Below are 16,385 nucleotides of genomic sequence, written 5' to 3'. Positions count from 1 at the left end.
TCACACACCCATTCATACACTACAGACACTTTGGACATGCCAATCAGCCTACCATGCATGTCCCTGGACAGGGGGAGCAGCACAGGGAGAACACGCAAACTACGCACACACAGGGTTGTGGTGGGAATCAAACCCCCAACCCTGGAGGTGGGAGGCGAACGTGCTGAGAACTAAGCCACCGTGCGCCCCACTCTGGTCTCTTTAATAAAAATGTGACACACAGAATAGCACAATGTGCTATCAAATAAATAGTGGGTGACTGTTTTCTTTATAGTGTATATGCACTGTGAATGATTTCTTATTTAAACACATAAATGTAACTGACATGCTGCTTTATTAAATCATAGCAACTTGAGCACCTGCCTAGCCCAACTCTGAATATGAGGAACTTTCCTACACGAATATTGACATAACTAATGGTCTGCACTTATATAGTGCTTTTTAACCTTAGCAGTGTTTCCCATTCACCCATTCTCACACCAATGGTAGCAGAGCTGCCATGCAAGGTACTAACTTGACATCAGGAGCAGCTTGGGGTTCAGTGTCTTGCCCAAGGACACTTCGAGTCATGTGGGCCAGGAATCGAACCTCCAACCCTACGATTAGACAACCTGCTCTACCACCTGAGCACAGCCACCAACTAGATAACTAGATGTTTAAGTCAGCTTATCCCATTCCTACATTTTCTTGTTACATATAGATTAAGTCTCTTAAGTGTTTCCTACATGTATATATATTTTTTAATTTGCATATGTCTACCAATATGTAAGCCAATGCATATGTTTTACACTACTAATACAAAATGTCCCAGTGAGGCCTTCCACACCCATCAAAATATTGCCATCTCACTGTTTGACAGAAAAAAAATATAACAATGATGCTTTAGAATTAGATAAATTAAGTTTCTGCAAGATATGAATCGAACTATTCATTTAGAACTCAAAAAGTACATTAATGGCTTTAGTAATGACCACTGTGTATCCCATGTAGCACACTAACCCTAATGTGCATGACCGCATGTACTATGTTGCAATAATAATAATAATAATAATAATAATAAAATGTATTATTATTATCACCAAATAATCACTTCACTGGACAGGAGTGTGATGTAACGACACAGGACAGTTAGCAGGAAGTAAGCGCAGGAGCGCCGTCTTTATTGATAAACAAACTAACAAAACACAAGAAACGCGGTCTATGCTGAACAGGACTAGCTGGATCAACCATGGAACTACAGTCTAGGCATTACTCGAAAACAGAACATGGAACTGAGACCGCTAGCATGCTACACGCATTCTAACACAGTGCTAAAGCTATACTCCTTAAACACTACTAACGTTACAAACTATAATACTGCGCGAAGTGCGCAGCCACACGAGGGGTTAAATAACCAACATAATTATCTAAAGCATAGACACCTGGAGAAATAAAGACACACCCTCGAACATAAGCCAATACCTGGACAGGAAGTAAATCAAAACAAACGAGCCGCGCGTGTCCATATGTCAGAGTCTCGTGCACGCGCGCTCTGCAGCAGTCTTTGTGCTTCGACGCCGCAGCGCCATCCACCGGCGGAAGCGTAACAGATGTAAAAACAGACTTAAAAACATTGAGTCATTTAATACAGGTCAACTGTTTTCTATTATACAAGCAGCGTGTGTGTTCTGTTTCATTTTCTTTTCAGGGATAAACATACTGGAGGTTTTTTTGTTGATCTGGCACAAAATTAAATGGAACTAAGTTACATTAAAAAGGGGGAAACTTTGGGTACCAAGGTTATAAGTTATAAACTAGGGAACATTGAGAGAGAGAGAGAGAGAGAGAGAGAGAGAGAGAGAGAGAGAGAGAGAGTGAGTTGGCATGTGGTCTGCGTCTCTGTAGCACCGCTGTTCTACAGTAAGTGCTGAGGGCGAGACCTGAATATCGGGCTGCCAGATCGCTTCATTTCAACTATAACTATTAAATGGATGGGAGTGGGGGATGGGGTTAACATTTGACCAACCAAAATCATTTCAAAATTGAGACGTAAAAGTCCTGAGGTTACAAAGGAACCCAGGGTAACTTCTAAGCAAACAAAGGCCTCTCTCACATTGGCTAATGTTAATGTTCATGAGTTCACCATCGGGAGAACACTGAACAACAATGGAGTGAATTACAGTGTTACAAGGAGAAAACCACTTCTCTCCAAAAAGAACATTACAGCCCATCTGCAGTTTGCTAATGATTACGTGGAAAAATGTTTTTTGTGGAAAAATATAACCTTTTGGTTTAAATAAGAAGTGTTATGTTTGGAGAAAGCAAACACTACATTCCAGCATAAGAACCTTACTTAGAAGAACCTTTCAATAATTGATGGAACAATGAATTCTGAATTATAACTGAATTCTAAAGGAAAGTTTCAGGACATCTGTCTGTGAACTGAATCTCAAGAGAAAGTGGGTCATGCAGCAGGCCAACAACCCTAAGCACACAAGCACACAAGGGTCCACCAAAGTCTGGTTAAAAGAGAATAAAATTCATGTTTCAGAATTTGCCAAGTCAATGTCCTGACCTTAATCCAATAGAAATGTTGTGGAAGGACCACAAGCAAGCAGTTCATGTCAGGAAAATCACCAACATTCCAGAGCTGAAGCTGTTCTGTACTGAGAAACGAGCTAAAATTCTTACAAGCCGATGTGCAGGACTGATCAACAGTAAAAACAGGGAAAATGTTTAGTTTCGGTTATTTCTGACCAAGTGGTTCACACCATATGCTGAAAGCAAAGGTTCACATAGGATCACATAATAGAAAGAAAACATTCTACACACCGTTATACCACCAGCAGCAGTCTGGACTGTTGACACAAGGCAGGTTCATGCTGCTGATGCCAATGTCTGACCCTATCATCTACATGTCACAACAGAAATCAAGATTCATCAAATCAGGCAATGTTTTTCCATGCTTCAACTGTCCCGTTCCAGTGAGTCCACGCCCACTCTAGCCTCAGGTTCCTGTTCTTGGCTCACAGACAGGAGTGGAATTAATATGGTTGTAGCTTATCCACCTCATTTGGTTAGACATATTGTATGTTGCAAGAGGGTTTTCTGCTCTCCACACTTGTAAAGAATTATCATTACCATAGCCTTGCTGTCAGCTCGAACCAGTCTGTCCATTCTCCTCTGTCCTCTCTCATCAACAAGTTGTTTGTTTTTCTCCACCATTCTGTGTAAACTCAAGAGATTGCTGTCTGTGAAAATCCCAGATCAGCCGCTAAAATTCTCAAACCAGCTCGTCTGGCACCAACATTCATACCATCATCACTGAGATCACTGAGATTCTGATGTTTGGTGTGAATGTTAACTGAAGCTTACTGAAATACTTACCTGTATCTGCATGATTTTATGCATTGCGCAGCTGCCACACGAATTCGTTAAGTTCTTTTTCAAACACATCCTGCAGAAGCAAATAAGATCGGCACTCCAGCTGCTTTGAGTAGCCTAATGCAAAATGTATTCAAAATACTATTTTTCCTAAAACAGATCATTAAGAACTCCAAAACACCTGAAAGTGGATTCAAGGCACTGTATACAGTGTTACCACCACTGAAATCACCATTTAATTACATATGCTTCAACAGTTAAAATATATAATAAATAAATAAATACATTATTATTATTATTATTATTATTATTATTATTATTATTATTATTATTAATAATAATATTAATAATAATAATAATAATAATAATAATAATAATATGTGTAATTTATATAGCTCCTTACTCATAACCAGTGTCGCTTTACAATTACAATGTTTCAACAAAACATGGAACATGCGGTAGACTAGATTTGAGAAAAAATATGATTTATAGTTTACAAAGAAATATTAAATTTCTCATCAAAACACGATTTCACTGCTTATGCTAAGCTTAATTTACACAAGTTTCTAATTACAAGATTGAATTATATAAAGTGAGCGTGATCGATTCATGTAGTATTAATGTAAACCCATTACATTATGAAATCTTGTGGGGATGTTGGCACTGACAGGTGCTATAACTATAGTATTTAAATTAACATGATTCAAAGGTGTGTGATAGAATAGCACAGTGTTTTAATAAATTCAATGCTAATGAATATTAGGTGCTATTGTTAATGAATATTATCCTGGTGTCTAATATTATTTTTTGAGAACAGTTTCATATTAAAATACAATGAATCTGCACATTTTAACAGTTCAGATGGAGACGTTATTAATGTTTTGTCACATTAATGATTCTGTGTCTCATTGCCAAAAATGAAAACTTCTTAACTCTGAAAGTCAATTAAACAATGTTTGAAGGAGAATCAATAATAAATGTATCATCAGATGACTAAAGGGAATTGCTGGATGATCCGTCACATCAGTTTTAGCCTGACATTTTTGCTTTTGCGTCACACATTTGTACAACAGTTTTGATGAATCAGACATTGATTCATAAATCAGTTATCTCGCTGGATAAAACCTATACCTATATTATATATGTATATATTTATGTATGTATAAAATGTAAATGGAAGCTTTTTGCTTCATGTTTTTTTTTAAACTTTTCTGTAGACTGTCGTTTGAGTCAAACTTATTTGCATTTGAAGAACACAAAGTGCATTTGCCTTTTAAATAAACTAAATAACCATTTAGTGATACACCAAGTGGACAGCTCAGAGTTTAAAGGGTCAAAGAAATGACTTTCTGATCTATGTCGAAGAAGGTAAGAAATTCTGATTTCAAGTATCAAACAGATTTCAAGTATTTTTAAAAATCTCGTTTTACAGTACACTATGATTGATTTAATATCACTTGTAAATTGTCATCATTTAAAAAGACAATACCTTTTATAGATTAAAAACACAACCTATCAAATGTTCCTATAATGTATATTTTTTGCGCAGGGATATGCATTTTCTCATTGCAGTCGATTCTGACCCATCAGCAAGGTAAGAATACAGTATAGTAGAATACAGAAATACACACACACACACACACACACACACACACACACACACACACACACACACACGCAAATGTCTGAGACCACATTGAAAATCTGTTTTTTTTTTCTCTTACATTTTTAAATAAATTGGTTTTAGAATTTATTCATATTTTAAACAAAGAAAGTAAATGTTTAATATTTTGGGTATATATATATATTTTCTTTTAAATTCTGCAACTGTAAACATTAAGAAACTCTGAATCTCTTGTAAATATTTTAAAGATTGTACTTTTTTATTTATTAATTTTGTATTGAAGTTGTAGTCAATAATACAATTTCGAATGAAAATTCTAAAATTAAATAATAAAAAAAATGCAAAATAGAAACATTTTCCACTAGTGCTCTCAGACTTTTGGCCCCGACTGTGTGTGTGTGTGTGTGTGTGTGTGTGTGTGCGTGCGTGCGTGTACGTGTGCATGTGCATGTGTGTGTGTGTGTGTACGTAAACAAACTATTAATGAAAATAAAATTTTGTGTAAGATAAATGAATGAATAAATATGTTCTCTTCTCCCCTCCAGTCGATGTGGCCTTAGGAGGAATAGCAGTACAATCTTCTTTACACTAACAATTATCCTGCTTACTTTGCTATCGACGACAACAGAGCATCTAACATGAATTTCAACTCGTGTGATTACGGCTGCTCCTAAGGCCACACAGACTTCATATGCATCCATAATGAACTTTTTCACACTATCTGTTGTTACCCAGATGAGGATGGGTTCCCTTCTGAGTCGGGTTCCTCTCAAGGTTTCTTCCTCTTAAAACATCTTAGGGAGTTTTTCCTTGCCACCGTCGCCACTCAGTGGCTTGCTCAGTTGGGATAAATTCGCACCTTTAATATCTGTATACCGTGTTGATATTCTGTAAAGCTGCTTTGAGACAATGTCTATTGTAAAAAGCGCTATACAAATAAAATTGAATTGAACTGAACTTATGTTTATAGCCAAAATGCTCCACTGTGTGTAAGGGGCAGGGGAAACTGGTGCAAGCTGTTCAAAAGGTTTAGTTTAATTTAAGTTTGTCATTATATGCTGTATCTGCGCGCTTGCAGTGTAAATTCTGTCGGAAGTGACATGTTAGTAACGAGGACACGTTGCTGGTCACGCGCGGTGTAGACGCGCTGATACAGAGTGTAGCGCGAGTAAGATCTGTAATGTCTAATTCAAACATTATGATCAAAAGTAAAATAATGTCTAAAGACACCGAGATACAGAAACCACAAGGTGCAGTGAAAGTGAGTTTTTATTATTCATTTAGGACTATATATATATATATATATATATATATATATATATATATATATATATATATATATATATATATATATATAGTATTTATGCATTATTTTTTTTTTATAGATGCACAAAAAGCACCGAATTAAACTATAGTCCTAAATTAATAATATATATTCTGGTGTGTGTGTGTGTGTGTGTGTGTGTGTGTGTGTGTGTGTGTGTGTGTGTGTGTGTGTGTGTGTGTGTTGGGTTCTTTTCTGTTTTGTACAAACAGTTGTGTAAAGTTTTACTGTGAAGTTTATATTTGTTACACTCAGTTTGTGGACTTTATATTAAATAAACAAAAACAAATGGTACTGAAAGTTCGCTCCACCCCGTACGATTAATCAAAAAAATAATTGCCCAACTAATAGTAATAATAATAATAATAATAATAATAATAATAATAATAATAATATTAATAATAATAATAATAATAATAATAATGCTGTTAAACAGTTCAGAAGCTCCGTCTATTGTCCTTGATACGTGAAAACTAGACAATGCACAGTAATAACACTGATGAGCTGCGTTATTATTATTATTATTATTATTATTAATAAGCTCATAGCAACACTGATGAAATACACATACAGTACAAAAAAAACCACACACACAAATAGAGAATGTGTTTAGCATTTTGTTTTTACATCTGCACATAATTTAGTCTGCACATCGTTTAGCAGCTGATTTAGAATTAAAAATGTCATGTATAAGTCTACATAATGAGTCTTTATTGGTCACATATGCAGTAGAGCACAGTGAAATTGTTTTCTTCACATACCCCAACATGTCAGGAAGCTGGGGTCAGAGCACAGGGTCATGATATGGTGACCTGACCTTCTGATCAGTAAACCAGAGCCTTAACCTCTAAGCCACCTCTGCCCCAGTGGTGAGAGAAACATGAATGTTCATAGCATCTATTACTTCTTACCCCACTATTTGCCAAATAATACAAATATAGACTTCTAAACACCGCTATTAAAAGCTTAATAAGAGAATACTGCAATTTTTGGGAAATTGCTGTTCCCGAGTTTGGCCACACGAGGGCAGTCATGTTCCATCCAGCACAACACACGACGCCTAAAACAGAAGGTAGGTTGTAGGTATTTTACTATTACTACTACTACTTCTAATAATGACCTCAATCGAAGTAATTAAATACGTAATGAACATTGTTGTCTATATAGCTGACCTCATTTTTCTACACAGCGAGTTAAAGGCGCACAACTATCAGAATCCCAGTTCATAATTGTGTTTGATTGGCCAAGTAGAATAAAGTGTGCGAGGAGTCCGACTCTTTTTGAGCTTATTGGACATTACGCATTGCTGTAATTATCTCATTGGCACTACTTAATTGCTCATAGTTTATTTGACGAATGCAACTGCTGCGACATATTTTGCCAATCTTAAGCTCAGCCGTCATTCTGGAGGCGCAGTTTTGGTTGATGCATGACATTTAGGTTCAAACACAGTGTGTACATCGACTGTAACACAGATAGTGAAAATGGAAATGTGAAAAGAGAAGGCCAGTGATTAGAGAGAGAGAGAGAATGGGGAAGAAGAAGACGTTAGCAGGTGAAAAGCAGTGCCTAGTGTTTGTTTTAGAAAAAGAGAGCTATTGTGTGACCGTTGGTGTAAGGCCCGCCTCCTCGCCTGTTCTCAACTAGGTCCTGTCGAGTGTGGATAAATAGGTGGGCGCTGCGCGAGAAGTTTTATTGAGCGATTTGACTTCGGGAGCAGCATCATGTCTGGAAGAGGCAAGGGTGGTAAGGATACTTATATGTTTCTACTAAAACCGTCTTCTAACTCGTTTCACACATTAAATAATATTTAATACAGTGGACATTATATATGTATATGTGTATATATATATATGAGAGAGAGAGAATATCCACAAATAGGGAATAAGATTTCAAAGATGAGGTCATGTCTACAATCATTAAATTACAAAAACAATTATCATGGACGGGACAAAAGGGATGATGGATGAAATGTATGTATGATGTAATAGCTCTTGCCCTAAAATCCGCTATTTTACAGACACAGCTCATTACTGTGCATTGTATTGTTCGGACATAACCACAATTAACGGCTCATCTATAAAAACAAACATTATGTAATACTCATAGGACTATATTTATCATGAAAATGCAAAATAAATAACCAACCTTTCTAATGTTGATAAAAATAGAAAGCCGTGCACTTCATTTACACACATACATATATACAAACATTATTATTACTGTTCCTTCTCTCTCTCTGTACCACGTTCTAATACTTAAACTGCCCAAGAAAGAAAATTTGCTGTTTTGTGAGACGAGGAAGTGGCTCTTAAAAGAGCCTTTGTGTATATTAGACGGAGTTGTGGTTTAAGCGCGTTCTCCGCGAATACGGCGGGCCAGCTGAATATCCTTGGGCATGATGGTCACTCTCTTGGCGTGGATAGCGCACAGGTTGGTGTCCTCGAACAGACCGACCAGGTATGCCTCGCTCGCCTCCTGCAGGGCCATGACGGCCGAGCTCTGGAAACGCAAGTCGGTCTTGAAGTCCTGAGCGATTTCTCTCACCAGGCGCTGGAAGGGCAGCTTGCGGATGAGCAGCTCAGTAGACTTCTGATAACGGCGGATCTCCCTCAGAGCCACGGTGCCGGGCCTGTAACGGTGAGGCTTCTTCACGCCGCCGGTAGCCGGCGCACTCTTGCGGGCAGCCTTAGTGGCGAGCTGCTTCCTTGGCGCCTTGCCACCGGTGGACTTACGGGCGGTCTGCTTGGTTCTTGCCATAGTGTCGAGCTCTGCGCTTCACGGATAGAAAAACAGGATAAACGGCGCGCACGAACGCGGCCTTTTTAAGCCATAACGCCACCCTGCGCTGATTGGGCATCTCGAACGCGCTCGTCTGCTATTCGATAGAACGTTTTACGTCACCTGTTGACTATTGGACCGTCTTCTCTGCCTCCGTTCGAAACACAAGACGCCCGCCACAATTCTATTGGCGCGCTCTCTGCTTTGTTCATTAGGAACACACACAACGCCGTCACAAACCATTTTCACTCCTCACACTTCATTTAACCAGCACGCTAACTGCTATTATAGTTCTTATAGTCATTACTTAAATATGGTATCAAATCATGACTAGAAAATTATCGAGTCCTTTTTTATTTATAAATATGCTGTCTTAGAAGTGCACTTTCACCCCTTAGATTTCATTTAAGCAACAGGCTAACTACCACTATTATTATTATTAATAAACGTGCTGACTTCAGTAGAAAAACGGGTGTAAAAACTGCACTTTTGAAGCAGAGATGGTGGCTCTTAAAAGAGCCTTTGGGTACTGACAAAGCAGCGGTGGACGAGTTTACTTGGTCTTGACGGCCTTCTCGGTCTTTTTAGGCAGAAGCACAGCCTGAATGTTCGGTAGCACACCACCTTGAGCGATGGTTACTCCGCCAAGCAGTTTGTTCAGCTCCTCGTCGTTACGCACGGCGAGCTGCAAGTGGCGGGGAATGATACGGGTCTTCTTATTATCACGGGCGGCGTTACCGGCCAACTCCAGGATCTCAGCGGTCAGATACTCCAACACTGCGGCCAGGTAGACCGGAGCGCCGGCACCGACGCGCTCGGCATAGTTGCCTTTACGCAGAAGCCTGTGCACACGTCCCACGGGGAACTGAAGTCCAGCCCTGGATGAACGAGACTTGGCCTTAGCTCTAGCCTTTCCGCCGGTTTTTCCTCTGCCACTCATCTTGATGCTCAGATCTGTTCTAACAACAACTCCGAAATGAATGTTACACCCTGAGCTCTCCGTGATATAGACAAAACGGCCACTCTCTTATTCGCTAAGAACGAAGTGGCGCATTAGCCAATCATAAACAGGCCGTCGAATTCCAGCGTCAACCCTCCCACCCCTGTTTGTGCGTGTGTGGGTGAGAGAGAGAGCGAGCGCGCGAATGAAAACAGACAGAAGGGAATATTCATACAAAAGCACGAAGTAACAACTATATACTGAATTTATTTATTCTCATCATTAACATTGATTTATTATGTATCAATATGTTATCCTACATATTCTGTGATCGTTTTGGAGATCAGGAATGACGTTTAGGAATCACGATCAGGATTCTATCCTACTGTACTAAAATCAGCATCAGCTTGTGGCTATGTTCACATGATATGTAGTAGATATGTGTATCCGTACTATTGTATGTTTCTAACGTGTATTGCTTTGATTCCATAAAGCTTGACTGAAAATGAATTGTCGCTCTTTAAAGGAAAATATGGGTGGCTCTTAAAAGAGCCGTTTAAGGAACAAAAGCATGAAAGAAACAAACGTCTTTACTTCTTTTTGGGTGCTGCCTTCTTCGCCTTTGCCGCTTTAGGCTTTGTGGTCTTGGGCTTGACAGCTTTCGCTTTCTTGGGGCTCTTGGCTGCCTTTTTAGGGGTCGCGGGCTTTTTCGCCTTCTTCGGGCTCTTGGTGGCTTTCTTTGCGGCGGCTGTGGGCTTCTTCGCCTTCTTAGGAGACTTCTTGGCCGCGGCGGCGGGTTTCTTGGCCGCTACCTTCTTGGGCTTCTTAGTAGCGGCGGGCTTTTTCGCTTTGGGCGCGGCTTTCTTCACGGGCTTCTTGTCTTCGGTCTGCTTCTTGTTCAGCTTGAAAGAGCCAGACGCGCCGGTCCCTTTGGTCTGCACTAGAGTGCCTTTAGTCACGAGACCCTTAACAGCGATCTTGACGCGGGAGTTGTTCTTCTCCACATCATATCCGCCGGCAGCCAGCGCTTTCTTCAGAGCAGCGAGAGACACGCCGCTCCTCTCCTTAGACGAGGAAACGGCTTTGACGATCAGTTCGCCGACGCTAGGGCCGGCTTTTTTTGCTCTCGAAGCTGCTTTCTTCTTGGGCGCTTTGGCCGGCGCGGCGGCGGGAGCGGGTGCGACTTCTGCCATCTCTCTTGGAACTACGTAGAATACACGAGTTGTACACTGTACGTTAGTGTGTAATACAGGACGATCCTCCGGGCCGGGCTTAAAAACAGATATGAGAGCGTTGTAGACTCAACTCGGGCGCCACTGAATGAATGCACGGACGCGGCGCGCGCTCAGATGTGTTTTCTCATGGCATTTCTCGGTGAAAATCCCACTCGCAAGACGAGATTCAAAACGTTGAAGCACACGCTGAGCGAGGACGGGCTTTCTAGTTTCTCCCGTGGCCCGGCCTGGCCGGCTAGAGAGCAACAGTCTTGTGCAGCGGACATGAAAAGGCGCGGCGCGCGTTGTACTCAAGCCGGCGGGCTACGCATTTGGTGCGATGTGGTGTGTAAAAACCGGCGAAAAGCAGGCACGGCCGTCGTATGCGTTCTGGGCCGAGTTAAAGAGGAGCCTTGTGAACGAGCCTGATGTCTTTGCAGCTGTCGAGTGGTGTGTGTAGTATCGGAAGCATGTGGGGGGGGATTTGATTGATGCTGATCTTCATTTCTAATTTAATTTTTTAATTAATTTTAATTTTGAGCTACAAAAATGTAAATTGAAATTAAATGTAGAGAATAAGAATTAGAATTTTATTTAATGTACATGCGTACTTCAAGGCCAGCATGCATTGCGACAGTCAACAAACAGGTAATAATGGAGAGATCCAGGCACTGGCACACAGACAAGAGGAAATTTAAAAAGATTTGGCAAGTTGACTTTTTATTTACTGAAATCAATTCAAAGGCACTGTGTCTAGTTTGCAAGCAGTCAGTTGCTGTTTTGAAAGAGTACAAAATCCGTCATTATGAAACAAAATGTTCTTCAGCTTTCTCAAAGGACAGCGGCGAGGCATGAAAACAGAAGGCTAACGAGCTGCTTGCTAAACTTCGATCTGAGCAGAGCGCGCTGCTATGTCCTTCATCAGCTCAAGAAAGTGCCACACGGGCCAGCTATCAGATTTCTTGTATTTTACATCAAGAACAGCTATGTGCCCAATCCATCGGGCTTGTGGACGTGATGCCGTCAAAATTGTGAATGATATACGCTCCAAGGCGCTCTCTCACCTGCAGTTCAAGGTACTGTTGGATGAGATGGATGCACAATATGGTGATGTGTTGTACCACCAGGAGGTTAGATGGCTGAGCAGAGGAAAAGTTCTCAGGAGATTTTTTGATCTGCGTGATGAGATCGGAGCTTTTCAGGAAAGCAAGATTGGTAGTATTCAAGAGCCCATGGATAAGAAATGGCTTTCTGACCTGGCTTTCCTGGTGGACGTCACAGAGCTGCTCAATGTTTTAAATGTTCAGTTCCAGAGAAAAGACCAGATTATCACCCAGCTTTTTTTATCACGTCAGATTATACAAGCCCGAGAAACCATGCTAAAAATTTTAGCTTCAGAGTAAAGAGGATAAAGCAGTTTCAAAGGAGAAGTTTACACAACAGTCCCATTCATAGAGAAACAAGCTATTCTTCGACTGAGCAAACTTTGCATGGTCGCTATCATTCATTAACACGGCTAGCATGCTAGAAATCACTTGCTCACTTTCATTCAAACTGAAAGCATATGAATAGATGGTGAAGAGTAGATAAATTTAAAGTCTAGATGAAAAGAACAAATGTTGAATAAAAGTTGACTAGGTGGGTGGGAAACAGTCAGTAGGAAAGTAGGAAGAGCTGAACAGAGCAGCAAAGACGAGAGTAAGACATTGTTAGTTGTAGGGGAGAAAGCATGTCCAACAAGAAAATGTGATTATAGGTGTAGGTCAGAAGACTCGTTCTGTCTTTGCCAGTGTCAGGGCTTCACCACTCGTACGCAGCGCTCCGCTCCGCTCTTGTAGTCCCGGGCCAAACAGGCACGCCTAGTTAGCACCAGCCAGCCCATCCGGCCTCCTCCTCTTTAGCTCGGTCGGATTCCTCCCTGACCCTAACAAAACACAGTCACCCTAATGCCCTTTATCCCAACTCCGCTATTGCCTTGTGTGTGTGTGTGTGTGTGTGTGTGTGTGTGTGTGTGTGTGTGTGTGTTGTATTCTATGCTGCTAGAGCATTCTTTTGAATGACTTCGTGCTGCTGGAACACTGTTTTGAATGACTACATGTTACTACAACAGTATTTAGAACTTTTACGTGCTTCTAGAACCTTAGTTTGAATTTCTATGTGTTACTAGAATACCATTTTCAGTTACTTCCTGTTGCTAGTCTTAATATGAATAACTTTGTGCTGCTAAAGCCCCATTTTGCATTGCTCAGATTATACAAGCCCGAGAAACCGTGCTACAACCCTGTTGAGTTGTACTCATCTCTGCATTTATCAGACTGCTAGAATTACCCAAAAGCCTGAACATTCGTGGGAGAGCAGCACTTCAGAAGTGCCCCCCCTCTCTCTCACTCACACACACACACAGCAAGAGAGAAAGCGAAAGAAAATAGATTGCTCTTTGTATGAAAAGTGGGTGGCTCTTAAAAGAGCCGTTGGGTTGATGAAGACGGCGGTAACGCGCTTCACTTGGAGCTGGTGTACTTGGTGACGGCCTTTGTGCCCTCGGACACGGCGTGCTTGGCCAGCTCGCCGGGAAGCAACAGGCGCACGGCGGTCTGGATCTCCCTGGAGGTGATAGTGGAACGCTTGTTGTAATGAGCCAGACGAGAAGACTCACCGGCGATGCGCTCAAAAATATCATTCACGAAGGAGTTCATGATGCCCATGGCCTTGGATGAGATGCCGGTATCAGGGTGCACTTGCTTCAGGACCTTGTACACGTAGATGGCGTAGCTCTCCTTCCTGGACTTTCTGCGCTTCTTGCCTCCTTTGCCGGCCGTCTTGGTCACGGCTTTCTTTGATCCCTTCTTGGGCGCGGTCTTGGCTGGATCGGGCATGATGCTGCTTGTCGAATAAACGAACAGAAAATGACTAACGCCCGCCTCGCGCCCGCTCTATTTACAGACCCACATGCTAATGACGTCCACACAAGTCACCTTTTTTTGATTGGCCAAAATTCGATACCTCCTCCTGCATGGCGCCTCCTACTGCTCCTCCCTCCTCCGCTACGCTTTGTTTCCCTTCCCGCCGTTGTATTTACAGTGCAACGTGCACTATGAAAAAACAATTGGCTTGAAAAAAATTATACACATATACATATATACACACACACACATATATATATATATATATATATATATATATATATATATATATATATAGAGAGAGAGAGAGAGAGAGAGAGAGAGAGAGAGAGAAAGAGAAAGAAATGCGGAAGTAAGTTTCTACTAAAACCGTCTTGTAACTCATTTTAAACACGTTATAATATTTAATACTGTGCATATAAATGTATAAAAAAAAATAAAGATGTGCAAAAAAACAAAAATAAATTCTTTTTATGTACACAGACAGTTCTTATCTATCACTTTTACTACTTGTGTAGAGCGTTTGATACCTTATGCTTGAAAAAACAGAAAAAACTTGACTTCCCCACTTTTCTCTCTCTCTCTTATATATGCATGCATGCGTGCGTATGAGAAAGAGAAATATAGAAGTTTCTACTAAAATCTAAATTGTTTTAATCAAACAAGTTACAATATTTAATATATATGTATCTAATATTGTATACTGTACAATATTATATATAATACAATATTGAATATATACGGAGTTATATATATATAAAAAAGAGAGAGAGAGAGAGAATTATTACAAAAAAATACAAATAGATCTACCACTTATGCTACTGCTGTACAGCGTTTGATGCCTTATGCTTCACGAAAGAAAAAGCCTCCCCCCCCACGGAAGAGCTCTTTTTCTAGACATGTGGGTGGCTCTTAAAAGAGCCGTTGTGTTCGCGTCGTTCGGTGTTAGAGCGTTTAACCGCCGAAACCGTACAGGGTGCGTCCCTGGCGTTTCAGGGCGTACACCACATCCATGGCGGTCACGGTCTTTCTCTTGGCATGCTCGGTGTAGGTGACGGCGTCGCGGATCACGTTCTCCAGGAACACTTTCAGCACACCGCGAGTCTCTTCATAGATCAGACCAGAAATACGCTTTACACCACCACGCCGAGCCAGACGGCGAATAGCTGGCTTGGTGATTCCCTGGATGTTATCGCGAAGCACCTTGCGGTGACGCTTAGCGCCTCCTTTGCCGAGTCCCTTACCACCCTTGCCTCTTCCAGACATGATGCTGCTCCCGAAGTCAAATCGCTCAATAAAACTTCTCGCGCAGCGCCCACCTATTTATCCACACTCGACAGGACCTAGTTGAGAACAGGCGAGGAGGCGGGCCTTACACCAACGGTCACACAATAGCTCTCTTTTTCTAAAACAAACACTAGGCACTGCTTTTCACCTGCTAACGTCTTCTTCTTCCCCATTCTCTCTCTCTCTCTAATCACTGGCCTTCTCTTTTCACATTTCCATTTTCACTATCTGTGTTACAGTCGATGTACACACTGTGTTTGAACCTAAATGTCATGCATCAACCAAAACTGCGCCTCCAGAATGACGGCTGAGCTTAAGATTGGCAAAATATGTCGCAGCAGTTGCATTCGTCAAATAAACTATGAGCAATTAAGTAGTGCCAATGAGATAATTACAGCAATGCGTAATGTCCAATAAGCTCAAAAAGAGTCGGACTCCTCGCACACTTTATTCTACTTGGCCAATCAAACACAATTATGAACTGGGATTCTGATAGTTGTGCGCCTTTAACTCGCTGTGTAGAAAAATGAGGTCAGCTATATAGACAACAATGTTCATTACGTATTTAATTACTTCGATTGAGGTCATTATTAGAAGTAGTAGTAGTAATAGTAAAATACCTACAACCTACCTTCTGTTTTAGGCGTCGTGTGTTGTGCTGGATGGAACATGACTGCCCTCGTGTGGCCAAACTCGGGAACGGCAATTTCCCAAAAATTGCAGTATTCTCTTATTAAGCTTTTAATAGCGGTGTTTAGAAGTCTATATTTGTATTATTTGGCAAATAGTGGGGTAAGAAGTAATAGATGCTATGAACATTCATGTTTCTCTCACCACTGGGGCAGAGGTGGCTTAGAGGTTAAGGCTCTGGTTTACTGATCAGAAGGTCAGGTCACCATATCATGACCCTGTGCTCTGACCCCAGCTTCCTGACATGTTGGGGTATGTG

At 41.0% G+C, this 16,385-nt stretch overlaps 4 protein-coding genes and 1 long non-coding RNA gene across 6 annotated transcripts in view; all 5 read right to left on the bottom strand.

Moving 5' to 3' along the window:
- Positions 1-16,385, bottom strand: part of LOC128630884 (uncharacterized) — a 111,659-nt gene that overhangs the window by 93,918 nt on the left and 1,356 nt on the right. The gene's annotated exons all lie outside the window — the stretch shown is intronic.
- LOC128630851 (histone H3) lies at positions 8,633-9,081 on the bottom strand. The gene has a single exon (XM_053679164.1). The coding sequence runs from the start codon at positions 9,069-9,071 to the stop codon at positions 8,661-8,663; it is 411 nt and encodes a 136-aa protein (XP_053535139.1). The 5' UTR covers positions 9,072-9,081; the 3' UTR covers positions 8,633-8,660.
- On the bottom strand, positions 9,619-10,083 carry LOC108262616 (histone H2A). Its single transcript, XM_017462972.3, has one exon. The coding sequence runs from the start codon at positions 10,030-10,032 to the stop codon at positions 9,646-9,648; it is 387 nt and encodes a 128-aa protein (XP_017318461.2). The 5' UTR covers positions 10,033-10,083; the 3' UTR covers positions 9,619-9,645.
- On the bottom strand, positions 10,363-11,270 carry LOC128630847 (histone H1). Its single transcript, XM_053679153.1, has one exon. The coding sequence runs from the start codon at positions 11,223-11,225 to the stop codon at positions 10,623-10,625; it is 603 nt and encodes a 200-aa protein (XP_053535128.1). The 5' UTR covers positions 11,226-11,270; the 3' UTR covers positions 10,363-10,622.
- LOC128630856 (histone H2B-like) lies at positions 13,727-14,383 on the bottom strand. Its single transcript, XM_053679169.1, has one exon. The coding sequence runs from the start codon at positions 14,120-14,122 to the stop codon at positions 13,748-13,750; it is 375 nt and encodes a 124-aa protein (XP_053535144.1). The 5' UTR covers positions 14,123-14,383; the 3' UTR covers positions 13,727-13,747.

The sequence above is a fragment of the Ictalurus punctatus genome, unplaced genomic scaffold (genome assembly GCF_001660625.3).
Source record: "Ictalurus punctatus breed USDA103 unplaced genomic scaffold, Coco_2.0 Super-Scaffold_100068, whole genome shotgun sequence".
Classification (NCBI taxonomy): Eukaryota; Metazoa; Chordata; class Actinopteri; order Siluriformes; family Ictaluridae; genus Ictalurus; species Ictalurus punctatus.
This window is presented reverse-complemented; position numbering and strand designations above follow the sequence as displayed.

Bases quoted from the DNA above. Each gene is read 5' to 3' on its own strand.
- LOC128630847 (XM_053679153.1), bottom strand. From the start codon at position 11,225: ATGGCAGAAGTCGCACCCGCTCCCGCCGCCGCGCCGGCCAAAGCGCCC.
- LOC128630856 (XM_053679169.1), bottom strand. From the start codon at position 14,122: ATGCCCGATCCAGCCAAGACCGCGCCCAAGAAGGGATCAAAGAAAGCC.
- LOC108262616 (XM_017462972.3), bottom strand. From the start codon at position 10,032: ATGAGTGGCAGAGGAAAAACCGGCGGAAAGGCTAGAGCTAAGGCCAAG.
- LOC128630851 (XM_053679164.1), bottom strand. From the start codon at position 9,071: ATGGCAAGAACCAAGCAGACCGCCCGTAAGTCCACCGGTGGCAAGGCG.